This window comes from Parasteatoda tepidariorum, chromosome 6 (assembly GCF_043381705.1).
Source record: "Parasteatoda tepidariorum isolate YZ-2023 chromosome 6, CAS_Ptep_4.0, whole genome shotgun sequence".
Taxonomy (NCBI): domain Eukaryota; kingdom Metazoa; phylum Arthropoda; class Arachnida; order Araneae; family Theridiidae; genus Parasteatoda; species Parasteatoda tepidariorum.
In genome coordinates, this window is record NC_092209.1 from 3,931,524 (window position 1) to 3,944,039 (window position 12,516).

The 12,516-nt window shown below is 32.2% G+C and overlaps 1 protein-coding gene across 2 annotated transcripts in view; it reads right to left on the reverse strand.

Annotated features, from left to right (window-relative positions):
• Positions 1 to 12,516, reverse strand: part of LOC107440499 (sialin-like) — a 34,237-nt gene that overhangs the window by 11,592 nt on the left and 10,129 nt on the right. Inside the window, exons 3-7 of one of the 2 annotated variants that reach the window (XM_071181925.1) lie at positions 11,785 to 12,018; positions 9,831 to 10,014; positions 8,360 to 8,487; positions 3,461 to 3,610; positions 2,131 to 2,263 (exon numbers count right to left, since the gene is read on the reverse strand). In XM_071181925.1, the coding sequence (XP_071038026.1) occupies positions 2,131 to 2,263; positions 3,461 to 3,610; positions 8,360 to 8,487; positions 9,831 to 10,014; positions 11,785 to 12,018 (829 nt within the window). The remainder of the gene's footprint in view (positions 1 to 2,130; positions 2,264 to 3,460; positions 3,611 to 8,359; positions 8,488 to 9,830; positions 10,015 to 11,784; positions 12,019 to 12,516) is intronic. The other variant, XM_043048141.2, reaches the window with a different exon arrangement.

Consider the following 12,516-nt stretch of genomic DNA (forward strand, 5'->3'; position numbering starts at 1 on the left):
AATTTTATAGTGATCCGTTCTACAGCGTAATAGCAGGTATGAATAAAAATATTTAAAAATATTGAAATATACTAATTATTTCAATAAATAGTGAACTTACATCTTTTTATTTACCACTTCCAAAAAAAAAATTTAAATTTTAAATTGCATTCATTATATATATACATACATTATAGGAGGCATTTGCTCTCTTATTAAGTACTTGCAAAGCTTGAGTTAAAGCGCAATAGCAGGTATGCATAAAAGTACACTCTATAACAAAAAAAAAACGACGCACCAAGAAGGAGTTGTCCGATTAAAACGAAAATTGGTGGATAGGAAGACAATATACAGAATAGTAAATGATAAAAAATTTCAGAACAATTGAATAATTTATTGCAGAGTTACAGAAACAAGTTCAATAAGGTGTTGACCCGCCTATAGCCTGGATACAAGCTGCCACATGGCGTGGCTTAGACCGGTAAAGCTCCCGGAAGGTCTCTTGCGGTATTTCCTGCCAAATGGCATTCCGTCATCAACGAGGACATCAACATTCCGTGCCAGATGCAATCGCCTTCCTATCATATCTCAGGCATGCTCGATGGGAGAGAGCTCTGGTGATCTGGCAGACCAAGGAAGAGTTTGACAAGCTTGCAGACAGTTCAAAGCAACACGTGCCGTATGTGGTCTGGCATTGTCCTGCTGAAAAACCAGCCCAGGGTGCTGCAAAAGGAACGGTAGCAAAACAGGTCTTAGGATGTCGTCGACGTACCGCTGTGCAGTAAGTGTACCTCTAACGACGACCAAAGGGGTCCGGCTGTCAAAGGAAATTTCACCCCAGACCATAATGCCTTGTTGAGGGCCGGTGTGGCGTGCAATAGTGAAGGCAGGATCCTCCCTCTGCCCTGTGCGTCTCCAAACACGTCTTCGATGATCGTCAGAACAAATTTGGAAGCGGGATTCGTCGCTAAAGACTATACGTCCCCAGTCGGCATCATTCCAGCCTGATCGAGCCATGCACCACTGTAATCTGGCACCAGGAAGCAATCGGATGGTTGCTTCTTGGTGCGTCGATTTTTTTGTTATAGAGTGTATTTCAACTAATCGTAAATTTAATTACCGTTTTTAAAAATAAAAAAATTTATATTTTTGATTACATTCAGTATGTACATTGTAACAAGCTTATGCTTTGTAATAAAGTACTTGCAAAGCTGCTCCAGATTCGTCTAAACATTTTAAAAAACGGATTTCGATTAGTTTTGACTTTTTAAACTGTTCAAGACGAAACAACTGCAACAAGCTGAGGTATCACATATGCGTTTGAATTATTTGTAAATAAAGAGTAAAATCCCTATAAATCGAATTTATTAAGCCAAAAATTTTACATTAAAAGACTACCTCTCGAAAATATTTATCCGCTGTCCGGAGAAAGTGACTTATCTGTTAATGTTGTGAGTACTGAATTCGGGAAAAAAATAATCAGTAGAACATATATCCATCCTTCCTGCATATTTCGTTTTCTTGCAGCGTATGCATCGACTTGTCTTAACAGTCCCGTTACACATGGTATTTTTATTATGTCAATAATGCCTGTTTAGATCGTTTTTGAAAGTAGCAGGTTCCCGTCTCTATCGTTCAGTAATTCTACTGATATTTTCCAAAAATATTGTAACTATTTTTTTTTTTTCGAGAAGGAAACAGTAACTCCCATTGCTAACTATAAAGAAAAAGAGAATTCGTTGTGGGTTAAGAAAAACACCTCAGACATCATGTTTAATGCTTAAGCATCTTTTGATGAAAATGTGGGTTCATAGNTTTGAGCACCCCGCCAATCAGGCCTAATAAACTTGGTATTATTATGTATAGTTAATAATATTCTGTAAACTATTTTTTTCCACACTTGTTTCTTTTTTATTATTTAGAAATGAAATTTGTAGGGACTGCCATACTTCGAAAGACGAGCCTTGTATCAATAATATGAACAGTTTTTTTTATATTGAATAAAATGTTCAATTTTAAAAAAAACAGTGGCAACGTGTTTTATAAAAAAATGGCCAATAGCCAGTGGCAAATCTATTTTGCTTGCGAGCGACTGAGCTGCTACAACTTGGAAGATTGTAGTAAGTCCCAAAGAATAGTTATATTACTTACCGATAATTTGGAATAGCTTTCGAATAGAGGTGATGGACATAGTTTCGGACACTCTAAGTCGATCCGCAATGAATGATGCAACCCAAGCTGCAGCTCCTTGGGCAATGTAAGGAATTGCGGACAGAAACCCATTCTGAAATTTATAATTTAAATTTAAGAATTGAAAAATCTCATCGCGTGAGTAAAAATTAACAATAATTAAATTATTTACTACATTTACAGTCATTACTCTTTTGTATTGGATAGGTAGGGTATACTTTTAAATGAAAGTTATTAAAAATCTTAAATAAAATTACCCCGTATCTTGTTCAAGATGTATCTTTCTTTGTTTCAGTAGTTACATATCCTTTTTTACGCACTAGTTTGTGAGAACATGTCACCGAAATCTGGTAAGAGATGGGTTAAATATAAGATAATCATAATTTTTGACTTGTAAGTTGCAACTCCCAATAATAGTTAGAAGGAGGGAAAATGTTTAACCGGTTAACGCCCAGCGTCATATGTTTAGGACAGTTCCTTTTTTCAAAGACATTCATTGTGGTGAGAAAGTTTTTTTAGCATTTTCATTTATCTGGGTGAATTAAAAGATTCTCAGATACCACAATGATTTAGTTATTTCTGATTAGATCTAGAATTATAAGGTGCATGTACTTTTTGATCCATCAAAGACTTTTTGAATGCTCTAACAGAAGAAAAACCAATTAATTTCGATAATATATTATACCACTTTTTCCATAAAATCACTTTTTGTATCATTTCAATATATAAATTCGGGACAAAACGGGTTAAATTGATCAATACCTAATAGTTCGATTCCCAGCGTTTGCCGTTTTATAAGAATTCTGCACCCTGCTCTCACCAGTCACAGGGCTGACGTAAAATATCTTTAACGGTAGACGGATTAAGAGCTAGATTACCCTTCCTGTCGGACTAACAATGGAAGGTTGTGTGATTTTTCTCCCAGTCTAACTCAAATGCGGGTTAGTTCCATTGTAGCTTTCAGAATTTTTGGTAATTTCGCCAACGTTTTAAAAGCTTCACCACGAAAGAGCTGGAACAAAGTGGCTTTGCATAAGAACTTTTAAATCATTTATATGTAGTGGTGTGGAAATAAGGTCTACCGAATAAGAAATACTAAATTAAAGCATAAATTCAGCTGTCACTAGATTAAAATTTTGCAGAAAGAGTAGAAAATTAGCAGCCCTTGATTTTGTTATCACTCAGATTTGTCGTTATCTTGGAAAAGAATACAGGAGGGCAGGCAAAATCTGAGCTGCACCGCCATAGTTAAAGGCATAATTGATTAAAAATGAAACATGTTAATACTTACCGATTTTAGATCGAAATGAAGAATATTGTTAAGATATGTTGGCATCTCTGTCATCAACAAATAATATCCGAAATTATGTCCAGTATGCGCTATGATGAGAGCCCACATCGGGATAGACGTAAAAATATCTCTCCAAGGAACGGCTGGTTTCTGAAAATTTGAAGCAAAAATATTAAACGTAAAAGTGAAACCTTAAGCCTTGAAAAAACATCCTGCCTAACTGTTTCTTATTTTCAAAAAAATAGTAGGGTAAACTAACCATTGAAGGAACACTTAAGCTTCGCTTGCCTTTTAAAAAATCATATTAATTTCAAAATTCGTAATTTTAGAGTGTCAACATATTTGTTACTAATGGCAAATTATGTAAAAAAATCGTAGAGAACTTACATAATATTGTTTTAAAGTTTTAGAGGTTCAAATAACAAGTAGTAAGAAGACCAAGTGAAGGAACAGCTCTTACCAGTGAAAGAACACCCAGTAAAGGAACACTTAATTTTGGTTATTTTTTAATGCTCTTTATGAATTTATAAGCCATACAAATATTTAAAAACAAGCCTATTCTTGAAATTATAACATACAAATACTTGGAAAATGTCAACTTTTTTTTGTAATCATGAATTGAAAATTAAAGTGTCAGCATATAAACACATACTGTTCATTCACTGGGAAATCTATGCCCAGTAAAGGAACATGCCTGTTCCCTCACTGGTTAGAAGTTGTTTTTCGTATTTTTAACAAACTTTTGATTCGGAACATCACTAAAGGTACAAGAAAAGTAAAGTTTATCTTTTATTTTCATTAACTTAGAAGAAAAAAACCAGTCAATGAACACTTGTTCCTTCACTGGTTTTTCATCGTTTGGTGATCCAGTGAATAAACACCCCCTTATCTCAATACTTAATTATGCTATGATGCTTTTAAAACAATAAAACGTAACTTCAATAACTAGATTTTGAATTCTATTTTTCACAGTGAGAAAAATAAAACTATTGCATGCAATTAATTCCAATTCAAACATATAAATACAAACAATCACCTTATAACTTTTTCAACGAAACAAGGTGTTGCAGAGATAATAACAATTTCAAAAATTTTTCCAGGGAAATCTATTTGACCAGGTAGTCCAAAACATTGCTAGATGACTTTCTATTGTTTGGCAGTAAGCTATTGTTACCAATCAATCTAAAGAAAAACTTTCAAATTCTTATTTTTAATCAATATATAATGAAATGTTCCTTCACTGGGTAGTGTTCCTTCACTGGTTGGTTTACTCTATCACATTAGTGGATAGCTGGCAATTCTTCTGTATTTTCAAATTAAAACTTTTTGTATTTTCATAGAAAAATTCTTCTGTATTTTCAGATTAACAAAAATGTGTATTTTTCTTTTACATTCACGAATTTTTTGATATAATTAAGAATGATTCTAACTACCATTACAAATTAATAAATTAAACAAAATAAGAAATGCATATTTACATAAAAATGGAGTATTAAAAGAATACTCTAACCCCTTAAATTAATTCTCACAACGCGTCAAGATGATATGCATCATTCCAAATATCAAAAACCATATGCTATTATTAATTTAAATGCTTTCATTGTGTAAATATTAAAAGCTTTTTTGTAAAATGTTTTAATTTTCATTGTGAATAATATGCAAAATTCACAGTTTATCTTTTTCCACTGTTTAGTTTCATAAAAATTAAAAACAATAAATATCTTCCTTTTTTTATGTTGAAAAGTAGGTTATTGAGCATTATGAGAAAAAAAATCTAAATGGTAAAAGTTGTAACTTCTCTGCAAATAAATCTTGAAATTTGCCAAAATTTTCTATCTAAAATCTTTTCCCCCAAAAAAGAAAAAAACAACGAGGAAAGCTAGAAACATTAATAAACTTTATTTACTACGCATAAGTTGCACGCTAAATATAATGCCCAGCTACTATGGAACTCCTAAAATAAGTTAAAAATATAGAGGAAACTTGGAAAACAATGAAGTTTGATGAAAAGAGAAGAAGAATAGACTTCTTTTTAAAGAATTATTATAATTTTAAAAAAATAGCCATATAATAGTTGTTCTTTACATTTCAAAATAAATTTCCTTTTATGAAATTTTTAAGAATTAACTTCGATTAAATATAACATCTTTAATTTTATAGTGATCCGTTCTACAACGTAATAGCAGGTAGGGATAAAAATATTTAACGACACTAATTATTTCAATCAATAGTAAACTTAAATTTTTTAGTTACCACTTTTAAAAATAAAAAATATATAATTTAAATTTTAAATTACATATGATTCATACCCTCCAACTTATGAGGATTTTAAAAATAATTCTTTCTAGTGGTAGCGAACCAAAGTAGAAATTTTTAAAGCAAATGGATCTCTCATAAAACTTTTATCAGAACTTTAGAATCTAGCCATATGGCCTGCACTTTTATAAGTAATAGTGGACAAGATACGCTAAAATTAATTTTTTTTAAATATTAAGACATTAATTTTGCTACCGTCTGAAAAGAAGATTTCTGAAACTACGGAAATTCCGTAGCAGTTGGAGGGTATGTATGATTAAATCGTTTCAAAGTAGGCATTTGCTGTCTTACGAAGTACTTGCAAAGCGTGAGCTAAAGCGCAATAATAATTTTAATTAATTTAATAACCACTTTTAAAAATAAAAAAATTAACATTTTAAACTACATTCAGTTTATATACTATAATAATCTCTTGCTTTCTAATAAGGTACATGCAAAGATGCTAGTTGCTCCAGATTCGTCGAAATATTTTAAGAAAGGGTAGACAACTATAAACTGAAAGAACAGTTAACGGTTAGTTTTGACCTCCTTTTAAAATGTTCAACACGAAATAATTGTAACAAGCTGAGGTATCACTTAGACGTTTGAATTCTTTCGAAATAGTGAGTAAAAACTCTATAAATCAATTTTTTTTAAAGCAAAAATTGTACATTAAAAGACTGCCACTCGAAAATATTTATCCGCTGTCCGGAGAAAGTTGGCTTGTCTGTTAATGTTGTGAGTACTGAATTCGGAAAAAAAATAAACAGTCGAACCTATATCCATCCTTACTGCATATTTCGTTTTCTTGCAGCGACTTGTCTTAACGGTCGTTACACATGGTATTCTTATGTTAATAATGCCCGTTTAGATAGTTTTTGAAAGTATCAGGTTACCGTCACTGTCGTTCAGTAATTCTACAGATATTTTCCAAAAATATTGTAACTATTTTTTTTCTTTTTTTTCAGAAGGAAACAGTAACTCCTATTGCTAACTATAAAGAAAAAGAGGATTCATTGTAGTTTATAAAAAACACCTCAAACATCATGTTTAATGCTTAAGCATCTTTTGATGAAAATGTGGGTTCATAGATTTACATATCTTTGGTTTAGCAATGGTCATTTAAGAACATGAGACGCTTAACATTTTCAATCTGTTCTGAGTGTCTATAAATTTTTCCGAAAAATGCAAAGTAATAAAATTATGCAGGGCTGGGATAGCCTGGTAGGTAGAGCATTGGACCATGTTCAAGAGATCGTGAGTTCGAAGGCTCTCCGTGCAATAAATGGTGACTGGTGCACGCTAAATGAGTCGGGTCAAAAAGTCCTCCAAGTTCCAATTACAAATCAACGCTTCTGGGGTTAGCGGATGGGAGATTATCGTGCTCAAGTCAAAATTAAGATCTGCGGATGGATGGTGAGTGAATGTGTCCTACCTACAAAACGGACTGTGATGTATATGTGTGGCAGAAGACGAATTCTTGGTCATAGACGGCCCCCCTAGAAAATGAGAAGAAGCTCACTTAATGGCTTAAAATAGATCTGTCAGTATTGACAAGCGGCGTAGGGCAGAAAAATAAAATTATGCGAGCCGTTTTAGCTCAGGTGATAGATAGCTCGCCTCACAATGAGGGGAACCGGGTTAGAATCCCGATGATTGCTGAGCTTCGAATTTTGAACCCGGCTTGCACCGATCACAGTGCTGACGAAAAATATTCTCAGTGGTAAATGGATCATGGGTTAGAGTGCTCTTGCTGCCTGGCTAACCGTGGGGGGCTTCGAGGTTTTCCACTAAACGAAACGCAAATGCGGGTTAGTTTCATCAAAAAAGACCTCTACAAAGGCAAAGAGTTGTCCACTATTAAAATTTACTTCTAATGCTGTTTAAAGCATGTTTTACGTAAGTTTGGACGTACCCTTTCGTTTATCGAATGTAGCGAATTGTTCGAGAAATATTAATTAAAATAACATAGACTTTGAATTTAAAATACAAATTCCTCAAATCGAATATTTTTAAATCCATCTTTGAACTCATAGAACACAGAATGTTCTGAACGCATATACAAGAAGCAGGAATATGAGGACAAAAAACTAAAAATCAGCGGAAAATAATTTTATTAGAAAAATCGGAAGTAGCAGGATGACCACGACTCCCTATTAACCACACTTTTTCCAAACGTGGCATTTCCTCATCAAGTTGTTTCCTTATTTTTTCAAGATATTAGGTCTTTAAAAAATGAATAATAAAATTTGAAAATCAGTACAAAATAAAATGAGCGTGATAAAATTTATGGCGAACAAGAAGAAGAAAGAACAAGAAATCAACTCACCAAATTACACAACAATCACCATTTGGTTAAAATTTCCACCAATAGATGGCGCATAATTTTATATTTCTAATTGAAATATATCTGAAAATCCACAGAACAGACTAATTTTTCGTTTTTTGAATAACAGGAGATTTGATATAATCAAAAATGTTCTTGATAAGTTTCAAAACATCATCATGCTTCGTTTTATACATTGTTATTAAAGATTACAGCAAATCGTTACATTTCAAATTTTAATAAATATAATGAAATAATTAAAAGAGTTTTTCTCTAACCTGTTTTAATTTCTCATCGTTGTTTTGTTCAATAAGGAAAAGCTCTTCCTTGGAAATGGTAGGATGTCTATCTGGAGTTTCATATACTAAGAAAGACCAAAATACAAACCATATGCATCCAAGGCCACCTGAAATGTTAAATATTTCTTTATAGCATTTTGTCATTGATCATTTTATAGTAATTCAAAAGCAAAATGAAATGTTTTTCCTTTTTATTTAGTTTTGTGATAAAAAAACAGAAAAATTGTTAGAATTCTGTTACGTTTATTAACCAAAACACATCAAAAAGTAGTTTGTAATTATAGAAGCTCGACACTAAAACTTCTTTTACTAGTTACATTTAGACTAAAATATTTTTGATAGTGATTATAAAAAAAAATTTCCGTCAAAAAATCAGAAAATAAACATCGATTTTAAATACACGACATTTATTTAAAATTTGATTTTTCCGGAACTATTCGACCGATTACATTCAACTTTTGTATTTTGCCGTATTACGTTACTCTCTTTGACTGATATAAAAGTCTAGTGTACTTTACAATTAAAAATGTTTTGATTATGATTAAATAAAATAAGTAAAAATAACAAAAAGTTAGGAAAAACTATATTTGTGGGCAAACATTTTTTGTTTCACTTAAAAAATTTTCAAGGTATGGCGAATTGCGCAGAAAGTAAAATTTCCATTTAGAGGGTCTAAGCTTTTGACACCTGACCAGTCTATTGGGACCATATTTTCCAAATTGCAGTTATACCTCTACTGTTGAAGGAAGAGAGATTTAAATCTGTCGAAGAAATACGTCTTTGAAACTTAGAAAAAATACTTAGAGAAAAAATACTTTGATACTTAGAGAAAATACGTCTTTGTGTCAATTTCGTAACACCCAGTGTGATCTAACAAATTATAAAGTTTAAGATAATCTTTTCTAATTTATTAAGATAGAGTGAAATCCGATTTCTAGATCAAAAGTTATTCAGGATACTCTACTTCTTAAATACTACACACTTGTCATAATAAGATTTTTTATTATGAAATGTAGGTTAAGTTATCTCGGCGTAACCTTCAGTGCAAAGAGGTGAACAAATGTTAGAATTCTTGATACACACACTCACATGATTGATTAAATAAAGGATCGAAAGAAACTGCTAAGTAATTTTATTCATTTCTTAAAAATTTACATGCATAACAATTAAAAACTTTTTAATGGAACTAATCCACATTTGTGCTACATGGAGAAGAAAATCTCCGATGGTATTCCTGACGGCTAGGGAATTCTGACCCATGCTCCGTCTTCTCACTGCGGATACGAGTATTTTACATCAGCACTGCGGTCGGTGTGTGCCGGGTGTGGAATTCATTTCAACCAGCTATTGCAGGTATTCGAATCCGCCGGTTTACCTCATGGGAGAGCGAACGCTGTATCCTCTGAGCCATCATGGGCTCATATACATATATTTTTAAAGAAATGCATACCAAAGACGTAGAATACAGCCGGCCATCCTCCTAGAAAACTTGCACTGCTGAGAAGACCAGATATAGGCATGGCAATCACATTCCCGAATGGATTGCCTGTAAATATGATTGTAGAAAATCTGCTGCGTTCTGTCATGGGCGCCCAAGTGCTGATCAGATAATTCATGGCTGGAAATGTTACACCCTATAGAAGTGAATGGTAGTAAGAAACAATAAAAAATACATAGCACGACAAAGAGCAGTTCTTAAATGAATTTCTTCTATTCTATTTTATTCCCTGCTATTCTGTTCCCTTCTCTACATTTGAATTCAAACATTCGTGGTAGACGTCTCATTTCCAAATAAAGTTGAGAAATCAGGCATCACCTCCAACATTCGAAAGCCTTCACACGGATGTTTACAAGTAGTTATCGCAGAGCATTTAAAAGGTGAACCAATTGTGCGCATGAGCCCTAATTCTATTTTAACAGTAATTGAGAGAAATTTATCATATATATTTGAGAATTGAATCTGTGGTAGTTGACTAGTAAATAAGACAAACCAATGTATTCAGAAGTTAAAAAGTTATTTAGTCATATATTCTCCACCACTTTCTTATTCTTCTAGATTTTCTAAGCAAATTGAATTTCTTATTAAATTTCTCTTCAATACTCTTTCGTGAACTGAGTGACTTTCACAGTAATCTAATCAAACTATCAATATGAGATTGTGTAAGGGCTTTCTGCCAATTTAGTGTCACTTTCGGGGTACCACAAAACTACGTACTTCTTCGACAAAGAAAACAAATGTGACAGTGAGTTGATAATTATTAAATACAGTTTGATCGTATCGCAGTTGAGACGAATAAAGTTTGAATGAATATCTATTTAATTATTCCAGGATTTTATCTCAGTTATAAGATACTATAAAGATAGATTTTTAAAATGAAAACGATACGAAGCATCACCTCCTACATCAGAAAGCCTCCACACAGTCTTTTATATTCTTCTTACTATATCCACCCGCGCAGACTATTTTAAAAGTTAGTCATAATATTAATAAATAAAACAATTTTTTAGTCATATATTTGCTACCACTTTCTTATTTTAACAAGATTTTGTATTAAATGACTCGTTCGGAAAGAGGATATCCTTCACAGTGGTCAGATCGGACTAGCTTTAAAATACCGTGTGAAGGCTTTCAGTTATAGGAGGTACGAATTCGAATGTTTAATGTGTGGAAGTTGACGAACTTAAACTCGGTGGAAACAGCATGACGAAGTGTTGGGGGCACCTTAAAATTTTTTCGATGCAGCGAGAAAAAAAAGTAGAGACTAATTCAAAAATCGAATTACTGAATGTAATTTGAAAATATTTGTTTTAATTTTGCACTTTTATTTCATGCTGCTGTTTTATTTAAAATATAAAAGTGAAATATGAAGTCAAATAGTAATATGTTCTAACATCAATGTTTATTAATCTGTTTCTAGAATTCAACTAGTAAATGTAATTTTAATTTTTCGGAAAAAAAGAGAATTTAAATTTATCTTTAAATAAAATTGAAATTATCATTAGATTACAAACTGAAGAATAAAATAAAGCTGATTCTAACATACCCATAGTTTTATTTTTTTTTGGGGAGGGGGGGGATGAGAAGGAAAAATCTGTATTCAAATAAAGACATTGAACGCTAATGAGTCAACTCTTTATATGCTATCGGTACTTTAAAGTTACATAAACGTAAATTTTTTCTTTTTAACAGAAATACTTCAATAGATGGCGTTTTTCAAATGATCATTGAAAAAAATGTAATATCTTAATACGGAAATTAATAAATTAAACGCTTTAAATTTGATTAGAAACAAAGTTTATTAATCGAAAGAGCTAAACAATAAAGCATGCATTTGTAAAGAAAATGTTTTTGGCTCTATCAGAAAAGTGAGTAGCTGCAACAATTAATTAAATTTCAATCTTACCTCGCCAATTCCTTCAAGCACTCTTACAACGATGAAAGCTGTTGTGCCCAAGCTGGCCGCAAGGGGAGTTAATATCGAAAAAACAGCTGTAATAAATGTACCCACTCCAAACAGCCACTTGCCACCAAATCTCTCTGCCAGCACTCCACCTGGTACCTGAGTAAGAATATAACCGTAGAAGAAAGAGCCTAAGATAGTACCTTGCACTTTGGAATCCCAATTGTACCGTGTCCCCTAAAAGAATTAATTTGTGTTTAACATTTATTATAACTAAATTTTTCATCCCGAGTAAGCTACTCGAAAGTTGAATATGACTTTAGCCGTAAAAGAATGCACCCAAGATATTGGGGGCTCCTTTGGAAGTGATTGGGAGATCCCAGTTGCGCTGTACGCCTTAAAAAAGTAAGAAACGAATCTCTCTCCGATTTTCTGCTTTCAGTTTAATTTTTAACTATATATATATATATATATTAATGTATTTAAAATTACATTCATTTAAAGTTAGTTTTTAATGGGTAAAAATGGTGTTTTTAATGTAACTAAATGATTTTTCAAACATTAATTTCATTTAAATTTAAATTAAACATTTCAATTCATTTTTTAATAGAGGAAAAAATTAACTTTTCAGACTTCTATGCTATACTTAACTGTGGTATCGAATGCTCTCATAAACAGTGTTTTGATTCATTTAGAAACCTTTAAGAGAACTCGTTATGTTTATTAATTTGATAT